General features: G+C 27.6%; 2 protein-coding genes across 10 annotated transcripts; one reads left to right on the forward strand and one right to left on the reverse strand.

The window, feature by feature from the left end:
* Window positions 1-899: 899 nt before the first annotated feature.
* Window positions 900-7,445, reverse strand: LOC122509760. Its single transcript, XM_043624001.1, has 3 exons — window positions 7,199-7,445; window positions 6,314-6,481; window positions 900-974 (listed from the first exon to the last, which is right to left on the reverse strand). Exons 1-3 carry the CDS (start codon window positions 7,307-7,309, stop codon window positions 900-902), a joined length of 354 nt encoding a protein of 117 aa, XP_043479936.1. The 5' UTR covers window positions 7,310-7,445.
* Window positions 7,446-8,071: 626 nt separating this feature from the next.
* Window positions 8,072-23,282, forward strand: LOC122509753. 9 transcript variants are annotated; one of them, XM_043623990.1, is made up of 11 exons: window positions 8,110-8,198; window positions 8,709-8,749; window positions 10,330-10,510; window positions 10,859-11,013; window positions 11,565-11,778; window positions 16,292-16,307; window positions 16,413-16,642; window positions 16,863-17,057; window positions 20,477-20,680; window positions 21,919-22,047; window positions 22,873-23,282. In XM_043623990.1, coding segments are annotated over exons 6-11 (918 nt in total). In that variant the 5' UTR covers window positions 8,110-8,198; window positions 8,709-8,749; window positions 10,330-10,510; window positions 10,859-11,013; window positions 11,565-11,778; window positions 16,292-16,306; the 3' UTR covers window positions 23,032-23,282. The 9 variants fall into 9 exon arrangements, with proteins under 9 accessions (XP_043479922.1, XP_043479921.1, XP_043479920.1 ...); XM_043623991.1 differs by having other exon boundaries at window positions 8,120-8,198; window positions 10,330-10,354; XM_043623987.1 differs by lacking the exon at window positions 8,709-8,749 and having other exon boundaries at window positions 8,072-8,198.
* The last annotated feature ends 321 nt before the right edge of the window (window positions 23,283-23,603 follow it).

Here is a 23,603-nt window from a genome sequence, read left to right on the forward strand (position 1 = left end):
TGAGTTGAATAAACTGTCTGTAAACGTTGACAAAAATAAAATTGTAATCTTTACTAAATCCGGTAATTCGAAAGCAAAGAACTTTAGATCATTTAAATTTAGGGACAGTCGTATCGAGGTGGTGAATGAATATGTTTACCTCGGTGTTTCTTTTCACAACTCTACCTCATTTGCGTCTGCTTCCAGAAAAGCTATCAGTGCAGCAAATACCGCGGTGGGATCTGTTTTGAAATTGATCTATACTGTCGGGGCTAATTCCTGGAAGTCTAATACTTAACTTTTCCAGAGTCTTGCATTGAGTATTTTGTTTTATGGATGCCAGATTTGGGGTCTGCAGTTTTTGGATGGCATTGAAAGAGTTCAACTTACTTTCTTAAAAAGTTTTTGAGCCTTCCTCTTTGTACTCCAAACTACGCAGTAAGGTTGGAAACGGGAAGCACACACCTTGCTAATAATGTTTTTAAATATATCATAGCCTGGATAAATAAAATTTCTACAATGGATTCTTTTCGGTACCCCAGGATATGTTTTGAAAAGTTATTATTATTATCTAAAAGTAACCCAAATTACAATCTAAACTGGTTAATCCAACTAAAATCAGTTCTTTTTGAGCCTTGTAGTCTTTTGGATCAATGGAACGCTATGACTCCTGGGTCATTTGGTCTCGATGGTGTTCATATACTTAAAAAGCTTTCGAAAATTTTACTAAGAATCGGGATTTGGACTGCGTTTTAGTAAATCTAAGAGTTTGGAAATTTATTGTTATCTTCCTTTTTATCAAAACTCTCAGAACTATTTACATTTAGATATGCCTTTATATTTCAAAAGAATTTTCGCTCAATGTAGGCCTTTGAACCATCATTCTTGTAGAATATATTTTAATAAAAAGAAATTCATTTTCAGCCTCGATGCGATTTGCGCCTCCTGTAGGCTGGATACTGAACATTTTCTTCATATTGTACATCTTGTCCCGCCTGTGAAAACATATTTGATTCAGTTTTCACAGCGGATTCACGTAGCCTTTCCCCTGTCTAAAAATTGTTAACTATCTTATCGTCAAGTAACCGTTCTGTAATTAAACGTTTTGTTAACATTTTAATATATGTCCTCAACGATCGTTTATGTAAATGATTTATATTTTGTTTAAGCGTATCTTCCTTGTATGTGCACGTCGTGCTTTAAACAAGTGTACTTTAAATAAATAAATATAGAATTTGATAGAAAACTTTATAAAAATGATTTTTTAAAAATAAAACCATAAAAAATTATTTTTCGCTAGTGAAGAAAAGGGTCATTTTCTGACAATGATAACTGCAATTTAATTTTTCCGTAGGATTAAAATACAATTGCCTCATGTCAAATTTATCAGAACTGAAAGGATAAGTATATATCGGCTTCATTTTTTTCCATACTTGACACTGCAACATTATCGTTATTAAATAATTAATAACAATAATAATAATGAACATTAACAAATGAACAAATCCTTGACCACTGACGCATATATCCACTTGTCTGTGTACTCGCCGCCATATTGTCTTTCACTTTAGCCAAAAATGCAAAAAATCCAGCTTTTGTAATTTAGTTTTTCAATAATTATTTATATTAAAAACTAGCTGTTCTACCCGTCTTCGACGGGCTTTATTTCCTAAATAGTTATAATTTAGAAATTTCGTTTATAATCCTATTGAAAATCCTTAAATGAGAATCTACATAGGACTATGTCAAAAACCATGTAAAAGCCCACTTCTATAATATCAGTACGAATTCCCCTAATTATCATGATAAATCTGAACCAAACCTATAAAAACTTATTTAGCAGTGAGACGAAACGCGGGAAAACACTTTTTGGAGGTGATTTTTCCCGGATGCCCTCAATTCTACAGAATTGTTAGTAAATAGAATGAAAAATACAAATTTTCAAAGCTTTTAAGTTCAAACCTTTTCCAAATTTAATTCGTTTTAGAAAATTCATACTATAATACTTTTAATATTCAACTATTATGTAAAATTTTAACTAAAATTCTTTTTAAAAATATTTTTTATTAGAAAATTGGAATATTGTGAAGAAATGTATAAATATTGAGGTACTTTTAACGGAGAAAAATGTATTAAACTGTGTTTTCTTCTTTGACTTTCAACCTAAGATTGTTTGTTTTTTAACCTGTTGCGGAATTGTTTTTGAGCTAAAAAAAATTATTATATTTTGAAATTAAATTAAAAAAACCGCTGCCAAGTTGTATATTTTTTTGTATAATTTTGGTGCTCATTTCATGAACACTTTACTTCCTCATAAAGATAAAAATAATAGAAATATATGAATAACTTTTTATAAATATGGTAAAAGTGATTGAATCTTGGGTCAATTAATGTATTTTTAAATACTCTACAATATAGTTATAATAGTTTAATAGTTAAACAAAAATTTTCAAACAAAAAAGTTGAGAAAATGTCATTTTCCACAATTTTTGGTTTTTAAAATACCAATAAATTCGAAATTTATTATCGAATTAGGTTCAAAAATAGGTCAATCGAAGCGTTTTTTGAAGCTCTACAAGTCGGTAACGATAATTTTAAGATTACTTCTACATTTTTCAACAGAATTTTCAAAAAAGTCTTATTTTCCAAAATTTTTGATTTTTAAAAGTTTAATAACTCCGGTTAATATGGGCGAAAAATGTTCAATTAGGGCTCAAAAGATGCGTCTAAAAAAACTCTACAAAATTATGGAAAAACATTTATAGGTGTACTAACATTTTTTTAAAGTTATGGGCAAAAAACGTTTTTTTGCAAAATTAAAAATCCAAAAAAAAGTTTAGTTAAACTTTATTAATCTATCTCAAAGTACTCTCATTTTATGTCCGCAGGTGAGATCTACAATTTAAAAAAAAATTTAACCCAAAAGCTCTTCATGATTTCGAGATATTTATGAAAATGTGATGTTTACACACACACATACGGAATGACATTTTTTAAAAATGTCATTTTTGAACTCCTGAGGTCAAATAACATAAAGATATGTCAAAAAATCGAACTCGAAAAATTTCGGTATTACAATACTTCCTCTATGAGGAAGTAATAATTAATTGAATTAATTCTCCATAGTAAAGTTTTTATTCTTTTGGAAAATTTAATTAAAATGGTAGATGTTGAATATCATTAAATTAAGTTCTGTAAGGTAATGTTATATATTAGTCATGTACACCATATACTTTACTATAAAAAACATTACACTGAATAACATGACCTTATGACTTTTTAAGTTTTTTAAAAAGAAATTATTTTCTTTTTAAATCTGAAATAGAAAAAATTGAATTGCTAATAGGTTTTAAACTGATACAATATTCTTTCTATCTAGTAATTTATTATACATTAAATAATAAATTATACCTATAAAATTTTAAATAAAGCCCCTTTTTATTATATTTACAAAAATACAGTTAAATTAAATTTCCTTTATATTATTCGTAAGAGCAAAAAATGTACATAAGATTTTCAGATGTTTGAATTATGACATTCAAAATATTGTTCAACGTGTTCCGATTTTCTTTCGTCAATATCATTTCCGCCTTTTTTTTCTTGTGAGGAAACAGTTTGTTCATATTTTCGCTAAAATGGTTTAAACAAATATATATTATTAAATAAATGTTATCGAATTTATTTATTTTAACGAACCGATATAAATTAAAATAGTTTTTATCAAACAAGCATAAAATGTCGCTTCTACATATCAGGTAATAGAAAATAAAGGCCGTCATTTTTTCTAATACAAAAAAAATATTAATGGTAAAATAATACATTTTTGCCCATGAGTAAATTTGCTCCATATATCTTTTATATTAAGTTTTTAAAAAGCGAACATTTATGTGTAATTTTCCCTTTAGGGAAATTGACAAGATATTTTTAAATAAACTTAAAAAAAGACTAACTTATTTGGATTTTACTAAAGTTAATGTGAAGAAAACAATAATTTAATTCGTGTTAATTTTAATAAAAGTGAAATGTATTTAGAAATATTTGGATGTTTTAGAATTAAAATGGAATCATCTCTTGTGTGTAATAATTCGAATTTTTCAAAGTAATGAAGCACTTAGTTGAAGGTAAGTTTATTCTAAAATATTTAAAACAATAATAAAATTTATAATTAATTAATTACGCATTATAGAAATTATAGTTTAGAATTTTTCAAATATTTTTTTCAATTAAGAATTTATTCATTTCTGACCTGCAGATGAAGGGTTATATCTCCTATAATTATTAATATATAATTAATAAATTAAGGGGTAGTTCACAAACAACGTTACTTTTAAGGGTGGGGGGTCAAGTTGTGCGTAGTTTGTAAATGACCACCAAGTAATTTAATTTAAAAAAAGGGTTAGAAAACAAAAAATATTTAATTTTTAATTTAATTACAATGAAAGTGGATAAAATCCAGTCATCATTTCTCGCTACTAAAATATTTATTTTGTAGAGGAGAGCAGGGCAAAAAGGGGTACCTTTTTGTAATTGGCTGTTTACAAGAAACCAAACGAATAAATCGATTCCACTAACCATCAGAATTATTCTTTGTACTCTTAACGGTGTTCGACGGTCTCTGAAATTTCTAGATTACATTCGACAAACCGCTATCACCCAACAAATACGGCACTGCCTGGTTTAAATGACGTGAAATTCGTAAACAATCATTTTCGAACGAGTTTTTCTCTGCACACAAGCACTTTTTGCAAAATCTGAATCCGAACCATTGACACAAATCTTCTTAATTACCTAAATCCAAAATATTTTTTTAATCCTTGAAGAAACGCGGTTGCAAAATGGGAAAGGCCAGAGTAACGTAATGCGAATCATTTTGACAGCTGATCCTTTACGCTCCCTGCATGCTTCTGCCCTCTAATGGCAAATGGTTGGAACAAACGTCTTGTCGCCTGTCATTACATTACTTTTGTGGCTTTTGCATTTCCCATTTTGCAACCGCGTTTTTGCATGGATTAAAAAAATATTTTGGATTTAGGTAATTAAAAACATTTGTGTTAATTGTATGTTGTCAGATTTTGCAAAAAGTGCTTGTGTGCAGAGAAAAACTCGTTCGAAAATGATTGTTTACCAATTTCACGTCATTTAAACCGGGCAGTACCGTTTTTGTAGGGCGAAAAGTGTAGGTCGCTCATAACCTACAAATTTCAGAGACCATCGAACGCTCTTAAGGCGCTAGCACAGCTCCTACTGCCTGCCTGCCTGCAGGTTGTCATGGTAACACATAACAGTAAGAGAGTCAGAAAATTCAAATTAAATGTTTTTTCTCTCTCACTCTCATTGCGCCTGCCTGCGTAGGCAGGCAGGCAGCAGAGATGAGAGTGTACCTTTAGGTTTGAGAAAAATTTTGATATTAGCAGAGAAAAAAATAATTTTTGAAATTACTTATATCGAATTTTTTTGAGAAGATGCTAAACGTGGAATAGTTTTTCAAAAATTGTTAAATTCTTGTGATACGAGATTATAAATAGAAACAAGAAGTAGGATTATTTATTATTATGAAAACAAGTAAAATTTATTACAATTTAACAAAAAAACATAGATAATGAAAAATATCGATAGTAAAACATCGATATTATAAATACCTCGAAACAAAAATATAGATTCTTCTGTGGAAAGTTTTGAAATGTGTCTAATATAATGTTTTTAAATAGGTTCAATGAAACGGCTTAGCACCCGACATGGCCCAATACACAGGTATACCTCATTTAGTCCCACACTGCATATTACAACAAAATGTAATGTTTCCCAGTTATTATAAACAATTTCACAATCAATCCTATTGGAAATTACTCAACAATAAGTGCTGAAAAAGATCCCATACTTGCGAAATTAAATAGATTATCCCTAAAAGATTTGTAATCATTTGAATTTCGAAAAACATTCATATCTTTTTTGCTTAAAACTTTGAAGTTGTATAACTTTCAGAAAAATTTTTTTTCATATAGTGTCTTCATAATTAATAACATTTTTTATCAATTTGAATGATGTATATCGAAGATAAAGAAATTAAAAGCACCCACCATGGAAAAACAGGGGTACCTCATTTGACCCGCTTACCCCATTTTGCCCTACTTTTCCCTAAATATTTACTTGGATTCACAGAAAATGAGATGATTTCAATGACAATAAATTAAATCTTGAGAGAACATAAGATTTTTTAAATATAAGAAGTAGATGGAAAGTTCGAAAAAGGGGGTAAATATTTTAAGTTCCAGTTTTCATTTAGTTCTTTTTATTTATCAAATAAATGTAATTGTTATTTTGTAAAAATTAATACCTTGTCTATAGGCATCAGTTGAAAACTTTCAGAGTCAAATTCTTCGTCAGAAGAAACACAGATGGGTTCATTTAATTGATTTTTAACAACTATTCTTGGTGATTTTTGAAGTGTTAAGAATTTACGTTTTCGTCGTCGAGGTTCAAGACTAACATTATTAAATTCAGGCTAAAAAATTCAAAAAAGATTTGATAAACTATTACGGATATACTACCGAAAGCAACATAGCTCCGATTTCTTTGGAACTTGGTATACTTACGTAATGTTGTGCCCTGATTACGAAAATCATAGTGAAAATTAGCGAATAAGTCATCTTTATGGTAAAAACCATAAAAACACCATAAAAATATTGTTTTTTGCTCCTTTTATCTTGCATTTTTATGTAGAACGGGAGTCAAAGTCAACTTTCTAGTTTGTACTAGAAGGTACTTTGAACACAGAACCAATGCACCTTACAACAAAAAAAGAAATACCCGTTTTTTTCAGATGCCTCTTAACAAGACAACTCGGAGTATTTCTTTTTTTTTGTAAGAGAAAAGGAGCGAAAAACAAACAAATTCGACCAATTTTGAAAGAATTCCGCCATCTTAGATCCGCCATTTTGAATTTCGAAAAACTTATGTCATTTTCGTAATCAGCGACCCCAGAAACCTTAGGGTACCAAGTTTCATAAAAATCTATTCAAAATTTTGTCAACACACTTTTGGCCCAAACAGTGGAAATCTCGTTGACAGCCAAGGGGTTAGGTTCCCGGAAATAAATAATTTGTTTATTTTTAAAAAGAGAGAAAAGCATTGTTTTACTTAAAAACCAAAATAAAAATTAGGAAGAAATACTGAAGTTTTCATTATTTTTGAAGAATAAATAATAAATATTTTCACTTACATCACTATCTAAGCCTATCTCCTGTGTGACACCATCTCCTCTAATCGATTCCTTTTTTTGGACAAAAAGAAGTCTATCTTCAAGTGATGTCAAGGTTGGTGTAATTTTCATTACATTTTCATTGAAAAAATGTTTACTTTCTTTTATTTCATTAAACTTTTTTGTTGTCTTGTTGACCCAAGACACTAAAACCTGTTAGAAGTTATATTCCTTTATTATGTTTTACTATATAAAATAAAAGCGAACCTTTTGAAACCAAAAGAAATTGTCTACAAGTTAAGAAAATTAAATAATTTTCCGAATTTAATTCAATAATTAAAACTCTTATCAAGCGTAAAAAAAATATATCACACACGTTTAAATTAGATAAGTGTACAAATTATGGCGCGGATTTTGTTCAGCCTCCTTTAAAATAGTAAATTCGAGAATTGTGATAAAAGAAGTAAATTTATGACTTATTAAATTAAAAGTCCGCGTCATTTACACAATAAAACATTAATAAAAACTTTATAAAAATTAATTATTTAAACAAATTAAAGCAATAAAAGATAAACAAAGTTGCCATAATTGAAGCACCCGCTACAATTTGCACACTCACTCAATATAAACAAATTTTAAATTCGAATTATAATTTAAAATCCAAAATTATTTTTAAAGATAATTTCATTTTAATAAATTTTAAAAGGATGTTTTGAAATTAAAAAAATTAATTTTTTTTTAAATAAGCACAAATTTCTAATCACAAATGTAAATAAAAAAATAACATTGAAGAAGGTAAAACAATAATTTTAATGAAGTAATAAAAGATAAAAGAAACAAAATATTTAAGTCTTAAAAAAATATATAGCTACTTTCTGCCAGTTTTCAAATTCCCTATTATTGTCTGACATTTTGTTCAGTACTTCAGAAATGTTGGCCCATTCTTGATTGTATAAATCTCTTGTAAAAGATTGTGTAAATTTCATCGTTAATAAAATAGGATTATCTTCAACGCATTCTAGTAAGTGCAATAGTTGCCTGTAATAAATTTTTCTTACTCTCCCTGTTTTACATTTTTCACCATTAGACAATTCTTCACTCACTAAAAATAATATATATTGTTTTTTAAATTTGAATTATTTTTATTTTAATAAAAGAAAAATGGATTATTTGTTAAATTGCTTACTTGTTAAAGTAAATATTTCAAATCGAGAAAAAATTTTAATTTGAGATGTCTAACAAATTAAACATTTTCTGTGTCATATGATACGATAGTTTTTTGTTTTTCCTTTATTATTTTATTAAAGGGGAGAAAGAAATATAAAGCGAAAGGAAAGAAAATTTAATTTGATCAAATATCAATTTATATGTGAAACGATTTTAATGTATGTAGAATCTTAATTTAAAAAAATAGAAATGTAAATTTGAAATCCTCTTTTCAATCTCTAAACATCGGAATGTGAATTTTTCCGCATCGTTTTCAGATTCAAAAGAGGTTTAAAAAAAGAGGATTTAAATTTCTAATTTATAGATCACATTCAAATAAGGACACACATTTTTTTTCAAAAAAAGGTATATGTTATTGTCTATTTTGCTTCCTTAAGGAGGTTCTCCGGCTGCTATACTCTTGAAAAAATCGATTTTTTACAAATTTTCTTTAAAGTTTGAGAAAATTTTTCTTTGTGTACACTTTAAATGTGATAAGAATTTCAAAACACTTTGCCATATCAAAAAACGAGATATCGTGGTTGGAATTTTTCATTTTTAAAATAATCGCATGTAGAAGCTGAGGTTTGAAGTTGAATGATTTAAAATTTAGCATGGCAAAGTGTTCTAAAATTTCTACCACATTTAAAACTCATTATTTCATTATTTCTGCAAATCAGGTTTGATAACAATAGTTTACAATTTACAAAAATATCTTCTAAAATAACTTTTCTCTTTACTCTTTACTTTTCTCTTAATTTCCAAAAATATCTACTAAAATTTTTTTCCACCAATTTCTTAATTTAAAAAAAATTGGTGTTTGTATTTTTTAAAATAACTTTTCTCTTATTTACAAAACCTTTAATCAATTCTTGTCAAAATTATATTCTTGACAAGAAAACGAATCGATTAATTTATTTAAGAATACATTTTACCAATATTTATGAAAATATTTGAAAATTATATTAATGTGAAGGCCAATTTTTGTTTTTTTAAGAAGAAATTTTTTTACTATAATAAAAAAGTAGATATGAAATAAATAACTTTTTTTTATTGTAACAGTTTAAAAATTAATCAGTAGGAACTTAAATTTTATTACACAAAGTAATAGATTCCAATTTTAGAATGTATTTGTATTGTAAATTACATCTTCAATGTCTTTTTGCGAACGAAGCCTAGGTTTACAAAATATTAAATAATCGATTTAAGAATATTTTATACATTGGAAAAATTAGGAACATATAAATGTAAATTACGAAAATAGAATAATACTTATAATAAAACGATTTTTCGTACAAGTTGCGAAGAGCGATATTCTTAAAGTTTTAATGAATAAGATGTATATTATGAGAAATATAATTGAATATTGTAAATGTACATTTACACGCGTAGTTTACATAAGATTCCAGTTAATACACCGAAATCATTTCGTAGAATTTAACTTGAATATAATTGAATATTATTGAGAATTGTAATAATAATACAATAGTCGGTATAGTCAATCTTCTATTAAATTTACCGAAAATACGTGTTTATAATAGTTTCTCTGATATGCATACCTTCAAGAAACAGTCTATTTCTTTGCCTCTGTAAAGGAGGGTGATTTTGAAATCCTCTACTTTCTATAGGAAAGTCAGGAAGTCCTGCATCTTTGCACATGTTGTGCAACGCACAGCAGACATTTATTAATTTTCCGACAAATACAAGCTTGTACCTTAATACTCTTTCTTCTTTAATGCTTCTGAATCGGCTCTTTAATACCCCATTACATCTTTCAATGCCGTTTCTTGTTTTCGCATGTGCTTTAGTATACCTGTATCCGGGTGAACCAATCGGTGCACCCAAATCAGGTGTCATAATCCATGGTTCTAAAGGATACCCTGAGTCTCCTAACACTTTCCAAGGTTGCCCTTCATTATAACTTAAGTTTAATTCTTGTCTTGCAGCGGAATGTTTCCAGATGAAGCTGTCGTGAGTACTTCCTGCATGTGAAGCATTGACATTTATGATTCGCAGTTCATGATCACATATCTACAAAAATTTAAATAATTCTTCAAGTAGAATGTAATAATATTCGAATTATGTCTACTTTTTTAAACGTTCCAACAAGAAGCGGAAAGAAAAATTGTAAATTTTTAACTTTCTACAGAATTGTTAATTTTTTTTATTTTGTATGTGGTAAAGTTCAATCCCTATCTATTTCGTTTTAACCCGTTGTAATTTTTTAATTGTTTTAAATTTTGTATTATCTATAGGGGTAAGTACTTTTAAAATTTTATAGTATAATATATAGGGCTTGTTGAAATGAGATTCAATGATTTTTTTCGAATTTTTTTTATAAAACCATTTAAAATATACACATTTTTGAAAAATTATATAAATTTTTTTGAACACTAACTCGAACAAAATTGATCAAATTTGACTTTTTTTGAAAATTTTTATTTTCAGACATACTTTATAATATTCTTGTTTTAGGAGGATTCATCTTATTTCGATGCATATTATAGAAGAATGAAAAGAGTTCTTAAAAGTGAACAGAAAGAGAGTTCCAAATTTTTTATAACAATTTGATAGATGTTGAAAAGAGGTTAAAAAGAGAGTAGATAAGAGTGAAAGGAGGGTTTTGAGAAGTAAGCAAGTTTAAAAGAGGTTTGATTTACTATTTAGCAGGCTCAAAAGAGAGTTTAAATTTCCACTCGGGTACAAGGGGGTTTTTACTTGTGTATTAGCGTGTACGCTCCTCCCGTAATAGTCACGTAATAGAGTGTAATAGAGCATTATTACGTCTGTGTAATACCACATAATATAGAGGTAATATTCTGTAATAATCAGTAATACCCTGTAATAGTTCTGTAATACCTTATAATACTAGATAGTACGCGTAATAGCAGAAAAATTTAGTGTATTAGAGTGTACACCATTTTAACCAGTAATTACCCCCTCGCTCGGGTACTATCAAATGACGATAAAATTCTGTTTCAATTTATATGCTCTTCAAGTCTCTTGGCTTGATGAGCCTTATATATATATATATATATATATATTTTTTTTTTCTAAATATAATTTTGTTAACAATGCGATGTTCCTAATTATTATTTTAAACTTACTATTTGCACATTTTTTGCATGTTTATTATGCCGATTTACATAATTGTGTTCCTCTTCATGTGGTTTTATCATAGTGACAAAAGTACAATCGACTAGGCCTATAACATTTGGAAATTTGACAATTCTTTCAAATGAGTTCGATATTTCTTGTCGTCTATTACGGCTCTTTGGAAATTTAATGAATTCTTTTACAAGGTGTGAGTTTATCAAACAAGTAACTTCTTGGATTGCTCGGCTTATCATCGGCTGGCTCATACACGTCATATAGCATTGTCCAGTTACTCTCTGGTAAGTACCGGTGCCATAAAATATTAGAGCCGCAAATATTTTTAACTCGGGAGCAATTGCGTTATAACGTCCCGAAATTTTCATACGCGGTTTTAATTCCATTACTAGATACTGGACAATAGATTTACTTAATCTAAAGAGCTCAATAAACCGACTATCAGGCAGGCAGAATGGGTCGCTTGACATTCTTAGAGACAAATTTTCGATATGAATTTTCTTAAATGCATTTTTCCTGATGGTTTTTAACCTAATTTCTTCATTGAAATTATAATTTGCAAAAGCCAATTGAGCAGGAAACATCTGTAACGACATTATGCTAAATGAAGTCACATTTAATAAACGTATGAAGTAAATTTAAAATACAATTTCTGAAAATAATTGTAAAAATTACGTTAAACCGGCCCGGTGGGTAAACCGGTCAGATGTCAATATTTCCGAAATGGCGAAATTGTCAAATAGTATATTAAGCAACAAGGTACGTAAAGGTAGCCATTTATTTACGGTGATTTTTGTGACACGAGTGGAGGTCGAGGGCGCCGTAGGCACCCCGAGACCGTAACGAGTGGCACAAAAATCATCGTAAATAAATTGGCAGCCTTTAAGTCCCGTGTTACTTACGATATTTTTAATCCAAAGGCACAAAAGTGGCGATTTCTACGGAAGCGCCTACGCGCCACGAGGCAAAGAGAGGAAACCTGTTTCTGCTAATGTGGTTTTAGCTTGTGAAACATAGGAACACGTTCGATAATTCGTTGGTTCGGTGGTTCGATGATGTGATTGTTATACTAAATAAAAAATTTAAAATAAGAAATAAAAATGAACCAAATTAATTCAAATCGACAATTTTAATGTAATAAAATATTTTTTAGATATTATTTATAACAGATATTAATTACGAGGTAAATTAGGTGCTTTAAAAAAATCATACCGAGGTTAAAATCCCCGTACAGGATCCTTAAAGAATCCTCTCAGGATCCTGTGCAGGTCCTGTGCAGGATCCCGACCGGATCCCGTGCTGGAAATTGGAACAGGGTTCCTGTGCAGGTTCCGATGCAGGAACCTTAGCTATCAAAGGTTCCTGTACAGGAACACTTGCAGGATCATGTACAGGAAACTTTTTAATTTTTTTAATTTTTATATGTTAAGCAACATTTGACATATATAGACTTCATATTTCAATATGTTAGGCTCGTATAACAATGTTGGACAGAAAAATGTATTGCGCATTCGAGAAACTCATAGAAAACTACTGCACAGGAGTTAAAAATATAAATAAATTAATTGAGGAAACTGTGTAGGATCCTTTACGGGTTCCTTACAGGATCTTTTATACTTAAGTACCAGCAGTTTACAAAACTGTAAAGGTTCCTGTGCAGGAACCTATACAAAGTTTCCTGTATATGATCCTGCAAGTGTTCCTGTACAGGAACCTTTACAGGAACCTTTGATAGCTAAGGTTCCTGCATCGGAACCTGCACAGGAACCTTGTTTCAATTTCCTGCACGGAATCCGGTCGGGATCCTGTACGGGGATTTTAACCTGGGTATATTTTGAGATTATAAAATGTGTTATGAAAAAGTAATGAAAAAAGGTCAACATTAGGCCTTAAATGTGGTAACATTTTATAACCTCAAAATATATGATTTTTTAAAACACCTAATTTATCTCGTAATTAATATCTGTTATAAATAATACCTAACAAATATTTTATTACATTAAAATTGTCAATTTAAATTAATTTGGTTCATTTTTATTTCTTATTTTAAATTTTTTATTTAGTAACAATCACATCATCGAACCACCGAACCAGCGAACCATCGAACGTGTTCCTATGTTTCACAAGCTAAAACGACATTAGCAGAAACAGGTTTCCTCTCTTTGCCTTGTGGCGCGTAGGCGCTTCCGTAGATTTCAGATAGCTGACGGCAGGGAGTAAAAGTCATTCACTTGTTTGACTTGCATGAAAATGGCGGCCTTTTTTCCCATGAGCAAAATATAACGCATAGGACCAGCTGTTTTTTTGCCCATGGGAAAAAAAGGTCGCCATTTTTATTCAAGTTGACAAATGAATGGCTTTTAGTTCCTGTCGGCTGCTATCTAAAAGCGCCTATTTTGTGCCTGAGGTATGAAAAGTGCTATTTAGAAATTTGAAACAACAATTATGTACGAAAATGAGACCTCGTGCAAAAATGCTTCATTATGCGCTATTTTGAAGCATTTTTGCACGAGGTCTCATTTTCGTACATAAATATGAATTCACATTTTCTTTATGAAAATGGTGAACTGACGTATTCTATTTGGTTACTACGCCTTGCATAGCTGAAAAAAATGAGAAAACAACTAAGTTTTATTCAAAAGAAAATGTGCACTTCCACATGGTGCTGTCAATGCATTCTTAGTACGCTCTGCGCTTGCGCAGAGAGCAACAGAGTCTCAGATCGCGAAAAATTCAAGTGTTTGACTATATCAACCGCACGGACGATGAAGAAGTTTTTACCCTTTCTCTTGTAATTTCAAGGAGGAAAGGGAAAAATTTCCCTTTCCACATGTTGAAGGTCCAATCGCTGACATAAGACTTCTTCATCATCCGTGCGGTTGATATACTCAAACAGCTTATTTTTCGCGACGCGTCAAAAATGCTATTTTACAGGTCATTTTAATTAGTTATTTTACTAATTGCTTTTTATTGCTCATAGCCAAAAATGATTTTTTTGGACACTTTGAAACTCTAATTTTCCATTTTTGTAGAGAAAGTGTAAAAATGTTAATTTTTGTAAGAGAAACGTCTGTTACAAAAGTGCGATTTTTGTGTTTGGTTTGTTTACCTTTTGGTTTGTTTACATTTCACACCTTGGACTTACCCTTAAAATATTTACTTTTAATGAAAAATTAATTATTTTTATTTCATGCATTATAATAGAAATAATAGCATTTTGAAAATAGAGTTTTTTCCATTAGAAGTATGAGGTTGTCCGTTTGACGTAGAACGCCCCATATGTAACACTTAAATTAAATTATTATTTATTTAATAAAAGAATACAAGCAAGAAGTTTAGTAAATTAAGTAATAAATATTAATCATACTAAATACTTAATTATACTTAACCTCTAGAATATACGATAATCAAATTTTGATGGAGGTAATGTTTCTGAAAATTAATTTTGCGCAACTTATATTTTTAATTTTAAATATTTTCTTAACTTATTTATGAAAAAGAATAATTTGTTTTGGAAATTGAAGCAAAAAAGAGTCCCTTTCAGGATAATCACCCATGTGAAATAAATTAGTTTTAATAGAAAAAACCATATAATTTAAAAAATAAATAAATTGAAAAATTGAATTTTAAAAGTATCATTTTTAGAAAAATCGCACCCATGTATAAACTAATAGTTTGTTTGAAAGAGTAACATATTTAAATTATTTTTAAAACTTAAACAAAGACAATTTTTTACCTTTACACAATTCAATACTTTTTTAACATTGAAGGATATAAGAAATTCTTAACATTGAAAGCAAGAAAAAAATTACAAAAATATAAATCTTCTTTTATAACTAAGAATTATTTATTTATACAGTTAAAGTAACTTTTTATTAACATAACTTGACTTTTAATTATTTTAAATTTGCGTCCAAAGTTTCCATAGCAACATATCAAGGTATATAGAGTAATTTCAATATGCTCTTTCTCCAATAGGATCCCAAAAGTCTGCGTAATGTTGATTCCACACTTACCCAGTCGCTCCGCTTTCCGTGGCGCTTTGCGTGAGATAGAAAAAGATAGAGATTCCGCCACGGAAAAGCGGAGCGACTGGGTAAGTGTGGATTCCCCATAATAGCAACCGTAGCAACGCAGAGTTTTAAGAACATAATATTGGAGAAAGGCCTTTAAGAATCTACCATGCGTCAAAGGCCTTCAAAAGTCATGCGCAGAGAATCTTTTCTTTTAACCTTAAAATTGAAATGTGCTTTTCCGCGATCACGTGCTATTGTTCTACGCTAATGTGGCACTGTGATCATGAAACATTTGTTTACAAAATGTTTCTCTTATATATTAATGTGTTTGAGAAAATTCACAGTATTAATACATTAATTAAATAATAATTGTAATTATTATTATGACTGGAACTATGTATAGATAGAATAATTGTTCTTTTACTTTAGGTTGTTATTTCTTATTGTTTTAATATACTGTAGTGTTTATAAAGATTTTATACTCTTTTTATGAAATGAATTTTCTTTTCGATTGATTTAATGAACTATAATTTACAAATTTTAGAAAATCAAATAACAATGTTTCTCAAAGTTATTATAAATGTTTGTCTTTCTCTATTTAAATAGAAAAAAAAATATACTTAATATACTCTCTCTCTCTTTTGATAGAAGAATATGGAAAGAAACAAAAAACTGTCACTTTATGAAACTTCAGTTTCATAAAGTGACAGTTTTTTACTATTACTACTTATTTTCATCAGTGCACAGTCATAACAAATTTTCTATTTTTCCACGTTGCCAGATTTTTACTTAAACCAGTAAGTAATAAAAGTAATTTACAAATGTTATTTTATTAGAAAAAGGAAAAACTTTTAATTTTGTTTTGTAATTTTGCTAAATTTTAACGTTAATTTTTATTTCAGTGAGTGACGAAGATGTTGATACCAAAACCGGTAAGAAGATTAGAGTTGGAAGAATCAAATATAAACAACAGGTTTATTTACTTTCCTGTATAGAAGAGAACCCAATTTTACTAACGAAGCAATTCACTCGAGCATTTTCTAAAGTTCTTTACAATCAGGAGTGGGCCAAACTGACAGAAAACTTGAACAAAATGTCTGATAACAACAGGGAATCTGAAAAATGGCAGAGAGTAAATACAAATTAAAAAAAATTAACTTCTTTCTTTTTAACAGTTTTACTTAATTAGTAAGTTAGTAGTTTAGTTTTTACTTATAATTATTAATTTTTACTTATTTCTTCAAAAAAATAGTTTAGAATAATTTAAGACTATAAAACAATTGAGAATAGATATTTCGTACATTTACAGCTTATTTTTTATATTTTTTAAATTTCAAATTGTATTTTAAAAGGTTTTAGGATCTTGGGTAAGCAAGGTGAAGAATAAGGTTGCTGAATTAAAGAAAATCAAAAAATCCACCGGAAAAGGGAATCTACTGAAAACTTGCACAACACTGACAGATTTGGAGGAACGTCTGTACGCCCTTAAAGGGAGAACATCTGTTGAAGGAGATGGAGAAACAGAGGAGATAGGCTTTGAAAGTGACGTAAGTAGACATGTTAAATTATGAAACATTTTATATTCCCAAAATATTGTCTTTAACATCCTTACGGTTTAACCCGTGCATTGATTTGATAATGATAGGGCTCGAACTAGGTCCGTCACTTCGCCTTACGTCCGTAAGTCATTTTTAAAAAAAAACGTCGGTTAAGTCCGCAATTTAATTAAAAAAGGACAAAAAGTTAATAAATTGTGTAATATAATTTTAAAAAATTATAAATGATTGCAGAATTTCAAATATTTTTTAAAGTAATACTCGCAAACATTTAATTATATTCATAAATTGTTTTTGTATATAATAAAACTCTTCTTATGAATTCAATTATTTTCACATAAAACTCATCGTAAAATTTCAATTGTTCTTAATACACTTTTAATCGACTTTCTTGAAAAATGTAAATTAAATTAAAATAAAATTTGTCAAAAGAATTCAATTGTAATTAAAAATTTTGATAAAATTCTTCATAAAAATTAAATCTTAAGAAACATGCAATTATTTAATCAATTATTTATTTTTGTATTTAAATTATTGAATTCTAGTAGAATTTTCTAAAAAAAATTCATTGAAAAATTAATTTTAGTTAAAATTTTAGATAATAATTGAATATTAAATGCAATAGAGCGTGAATTTTTAGAAATAATTGAATTGTGAAATTAATTTTTTTGAAAAAATTTAATTAAATTGTTTTTATTTTCTAATATATATGTAATTAAAGAATTTACGACTAATTGAAATTTCGTAAAATTGAATATTGTAAAGAAATAGAATTGAAAATTTGGAATGGAAAAAATTATAAAAGAACTTTTTCGAAAATGATAAAAAATAATTGATTTAAAGAAGAATATTAGTTAATAATTCTCGAAAATAATAAGTGAATTGGAATTATGAAAATGATTTGGAAGAAATTACAGTAACCAGGGTCGCCACAGTAAAGTCTGGAAAACAAAATGTTTGTCAGTAAAGTCAGGGAAATGATAGGAAAAAATTTTTATCCAGGAAATTAGGAAAATTGAGACTTTTTTTGACGTATTTTCAAAAATTGTGACTTTTTCGACTTTTCTTCCAAATATTGCAAAAAAATACCCTAATTTTTAGTAAAAAAGTGCAAGTTATTTTAATATTTACAATGCAAAAAATAACTATATAAACAAATCTTTCAAAAATTGTTTTTTAATTATTTTAACTTAATTCAATCTGTAATATATCAATAATAAATATCTTTTTGAATAGTAGAAATTTGATAAAATTTAATTGAAAATAATTAATTTATTTCAAGTATATATTTCCAATTTTTTAAAAATCAATTTTTGTAGAATTTTAATTGCAAATTTTGAAAATAATTGAAAAAGAAAAAATTGTTATAAAAAATCTTTAACCCGTCAGCAGTCGCGCCGTGAGAAAAAGTCTCACGCAACACTACTCGACCTATAGGGCGCTCTTAGTGTGCAAGTGAGACACTAAAAAAGGCGCGACTGCTGACGGGTTAAAGCTAAATTTAAAAATGAAAATAAATGAAAATTATTTTCTAATTTTTGAAAATTAAATATTTTCAGTATTTTCAATTACATATTTTCAAAACTTCAAATACATGAAAAAATGATATTTTAGAATTATTTTTAACATTTTAGAGAAAACAATCATGTTCAAAATTTTAAATTAGAATTCATCAAAAAATTAATTAGTTTTCTTAAATTATAGGTACTAAAATTCTTTCAAGAAATTTAATTATTTCCAAAAAATTAACATTAAAATATTTTTAAAAACTAATTATTAGAATTGTTTTATCACAATTTATAGTAATTCTTCAAAAATTTGATCAATTTTTTATATTTTTCAAAAATTTAATTATTTAAAAAAAAATTACATATTTTTAATTGTTTGAAAAATTTTCAAAGTTCAAAAACTATTATATTTCAAAAATTTTTCAAAATAACTCAAGAAAAAATTAAAGAGAGTTACAATTATATAAAATTTAGTTTTTGTATTTAAATAAATTAATTCTAGAAGAACTTTTCGAAAACTATTTAAATTAATTGATTCAGAAATGAAATTTAGTTGCAAATTCCCACACAGCACATGATATTTCCTGAATACTTCCTGAATATTTCACTGAAAGATTGAAATATTTCATTGCAAGATTCAGGAAATATTTCTGCAAACAGGAAAATGTCTGCTTATGTGGGAATATTAACGCGAAAGTTGAGAAAATATTTCATTGAAATATTTTGGAAATATTCAACTGAAATGATGCGCACTGGTCGAACTCAGTTTCTATGGCCTGTAGAGTTGCGCAGTAGTTTTTGGCTTACTATATCCTATGGGTTTTAAAATATTTCAGAAAATTCCTATTGATTTGAGGTGTTTAACAAATTTTTCCATTTTTTGAAATATTTTCACAATATTGCAGAATCTTTATGTGTAATATTGCAGGAATATTTCAATGAAATATTTTCTCAATTTTCGCGTCAATATTCCTACATAAGCGGACATTTTCCTGTTTGCAGAAATATTTCCTGAATCTTGCAATGAAATATTTCAATCTTTCAGTGAAATATTCAGGAAGTATTCAGGAAATATCATGTGCTGTGTGGGTTGTAGATCATGAATCGTGTAATGACAAACATTTATATTTTTTTATTAAAAAATATTTATTTAATTAAAATTCAATCCCGTATTATTATTTTCATCACTACAACCATTGTTTACATGATTCTTTGTTTTTTATTATTGTAGATTATGTAAATGCAATATTATAAATAAAAAACCAAACGGTCCGGTTAACCCCAGGGAGTGGGGCAAACCGGACCATTTGCAAATTTTTTTAAAGTTAACACAGCAACTAAACAATAAAAGATAAAGTATAGGTGTCTCTGGGAAAAAGTTGCGCAATTAAATGATCTTTCAAACAAGCCATCGAAAAATGAAATCGGTTGATTCGTTTAGTCACAAGAGTAAAAAAACCATAGGTATGACCGGTTTGCCCCACTCTCCCCTACTCATTTTCTGTAAACTTTCAGATTTTCCTGTAAAAATATTTTGTCAGGGAAAATAATTTTAATGTCAGTAAATATATATTAGAAAATAAAAACAATTCAATTAAATTTTTTTTAAAAAAATTCATTTCACAATTCAATTATTTCTAAAAATTCACGCTATATTGCATTTAATATTCAATTATTATCTAAAATTTTAACTGAAATTAATTTTTAAGAAAACGTCAAGGAAATTGATGAACTGAAATTTTTGTCCACCCTGCAGTAACAATATTCTTGTAATATAAAATAATGATTTTATTATGGTATCATATTTAAGTATTATAAAATTAGAAGAAATCATGTTTAAGTTACAAACAATTTTAATTTTTAATTTTAAGTAAAATGTTCTCTTATTTCTCGATTTCGTAGACTGAAGCTGTTGATTTCGATGATGAACCTAGGCCTAAAAAACGTAAAGTTCCAACACCACCACCACAAGAATCTAAGAATGAACACCGTCAACCGGTCTTGGAACCAAAAATAATAGATCTCAATAGTAGTTCTAACATACCGATAAATGTTTCTTCAGAAGAGGAATTTGACTTTGAAACTGTTCCACCGCCCAAAAAAAGGGTATTTATAGATCTATAGATTACAGATAACTGATAAATTCTTTTTAAGAGTTTTTATTACTTATTTTTCATTTAAACTAAATCACTTTATCAGAGTTGCCACAAGTCAGGGAATTCAGGGAAAAGTCAGGGAAATTAGAATTGGTCAGGGAAGTCAGCAATTTTTTTAAAAGTACTGAAAAAAATTAAATTTTTAGAATTTATAAGAAAATTATGAATTTTTGTGTCTTTTTTGTTTTAACTTAAATAAAAATTTGTTTTTTCATTCTCAGTCAGATTTCAATTATTTTCAATTTTTTTTAATGAAATTTAATTCAAATTATTTTGAAAACTTTTTGTTTAATTCTGAAAAATTCAACTATTTAAAAAAATTTGAATAAATTTCTTCACAAGCAATTAATTATTTTCATAAATAATAATATTTTTCTCCGAAATTCAATTATTTTTAAAAATAAAATTCTTCAGGGGAATTCAATTTTAATAAAATTCGTTGCAAGAATTTAATTATTTTCATAAATAAGAAAACTTATCGCAGAATTTTAATTATTTTTTTACAATTTTAAATAAAATGACAGAAAATTGCATTTATTTTTACAATATTTTTTTTAAATTTGTCGAAAGAATTCAATTGTAATTAAAAATTTTGATAAAATTCTTCATAAAAATTAAATTTTAAGAAACATGCAATTATTGAATAAAATATTTATTTTTGTATTTAAATAATTAAATTCTCGGGAAATTAACCTATAAAAATTGATTAAAAAATGAATTTTTCTTAAAATGTTAAATTATAATTGAATATTAAAAGCATTATAGCGTGAATTTTTAGAAATAATTGAATTTTGAAAAGAGTTAAAACTAAAATTTTTGAAAATTTGAATTTTTAGTTACAATATTCTTTTGATAAGAAATAATGATTTTATCACTCTGGCTCCGAGTCAAAGACTCGGAGTGCTCGATTTTATCATATTTTATAATAATATTCTTATAAGTTATTGAATTTGAGAATCTTAATTCCTATAGAAAAATAATAATAATTAAATATTTATTTTAAAAAAATTCTTATTCTGGAAATCAGGGAAAAGTCAGAGAAATTTGTGGCAACCCTGTTTATTAACCTGTCAAATATTTAAATTTTACGTTCCTAATAATTTAAAAAGAATGTTAAATTAAAAATTTGAAAAGTAAATTATGTTTTTTAAAATTTGTTTCCAATAATCAATTTTATTCCATGTTTAGGAGCTCTCTGTGGAAGGTGCTGCCAACTTAAGGAAAACAGAAAATCAGAACCCTTCTGTATCTACAAATCCTAAGAAAACCAGAGGTGCTGTTTTATTACAGAAATTAAAAAATTCGTCTTCCTCTTCAGTATGTATATCATTTATTATTCATACTTTTTTCATAATCTACAGATTGTATACTATACATATTCTTAAATTTTTTTGTAGGATTTTTGCTTTTTTCATCCCCGTTTTTGACATGCTTAATTTGTTTTGATTTTTTGAAATGTCTTTCCAAAATATTAACAATTTTGTCATTGTACCATCCCTTTCTTTTTAAAATGAAGGTTTTGATTTTACAAACATTACACTATAATTTATTTTATAGCAACAATATAGATAATGTGATATTCACTGAAAGTGGGAAAGATTTTACAAAATTTTTGAAATATTGAGTGTCTAGCAAAAATTCAAATTCGAATTCATTAATTGATGTTAAGAATAAATAAATTATCAAATTTTTGTAAATTCAAACTACACTGGAGCTTCACTTATTTTCACTAAGTCCAAACAAACTGAAAGGCAAAGTCGCACTTATTTTCACTCTGAAACGTAACATTCGAGTTGATTTGATTGGTGGATTCTTTTACATCAACCAATGAGAACGCACGGAGAACCTTTTAACTGAAAATAAGTGAGACTGGAAATGGTGAAAATAAGTGCGACTGTAAATAAGTGAGACTGAAAATAAGTGAAGCTCCAGTGTATCACATTTTAATACGAGATTACACAACAATTTTTTCTTTATAATTTTTTGCACTAAATTATTATTATTACAATTACTGCATAAATATTATATAATAATATTAACTAACTATATTATTAGTAACCAAAATATGCCTAATATATTTTATTTTACCTTTAATTATAACTTTTCTGAAGTAGTATTTAATTCCTGTTTATTCTTTTTTAGCTTCAAGATGAAAAGATTTTGGAGTTTCGAAAAATGCACGAAGAAGCAATGACAGTCCAAACGGAAATCAGAGATACATTAAATAATATTTTAAACGTCATAATTCAAACGTCCGAAAACCTTTTGAATTCATTAAATTCTCCAGAATCTCCAGAATAATCGAATACGATATTTTTTAATGAGAACCATTTTCTTCTTTACTGTTGTGATACTAATTCTTACAATTCAATCTATTTTCGCAATTTTGTTTCAAATTTAAATTTTTCAATTATAAAAAGACAGTAGAATAGATTTATTTCAGCGTTGCCAACCTTGGCGATTTATCGCCCATCTGGCGATTTTTTTTGATTGGCTTCTTAAATTTTTAATTTGTCGATACGAGCCAAATTAACTCATTGTTAATGTTGTATTAATATAAAATAAATACAATTTTATATATTGTATTAATATAAAATTTGCAATAAAAATTTTTAAAAAACGAAAAATTTACTTTTACATTTTTTATAAACCTGCTTTTCTCCACTTACAATCTTTTCTTTTTTAAGCAGTTTTAACTTACTATATGTGGATGTCCCCATGAAAAGGATCCATTTTGTCGATTTTAGTTTTAAAGACAATCGCAATTTAGTAATTTTTGAAAAAAATCTTAATTTTTTATTTTTATTATCAATCTACATGTTTTAATAAGTCACATCCTGCGGTTTATTTTCATTTATAGTTAATTTAAGTGT

The sequence above is a fragment of the Leptopilina heterotoma genome, unplaced genomic scaffold, assembly GCF_015476425.1.
Source record: "Leptopilina heterotoma isolate Lh14 unplaced genomic scaffold, ASM1547642v1 Lhet_627, whole genome shotgun sequence".
Lineage (NCBI taxonomy): Eukaryota > Metazoa > Arthropoda > Insecta > Hymenoptera > Figitidae > Leptopilina > Leptopilina heterotoma.

Coding starts and splice junctions, on each gene's coding strand:
- LOC122509760 (XM_043624001.1), bottom strand. CDS start 7,309: ATGAAAATTACACCAACCTTGACATCACTTGAAGATAGACTTCTTTTT. Junction 6,482..7,198: donor AGATAGGCTTAGATAGTGAT/GTAAGTGAAAAT, acceptor TGAATTTTTTAG/CCTGAATTTAATAATGTTAG. Junction 975..6,313: donor AACTGATGCCTATAGACAAG/GTATTAATTTTT, acceptor ATGTTTTCACAG/GCGGGACAAGATGTACAATA.
- LOC122509753 (XM_043623987.1), top strand. Junction 20,681..21,918: donor TTCCACCGCCCAAAAAAAGG/GTATTTATAGAT, acceptor TTCCATGTTTAG/GAGCTCTCTGTGGAAGGTGC. Junction 22,048..22,872: donor AAAATTCGTCTTCCTCTTCA/GTATGTATATCA, acceptor ATTCTTTTTTAG/CTTCAAGATGAAAAGATTTT.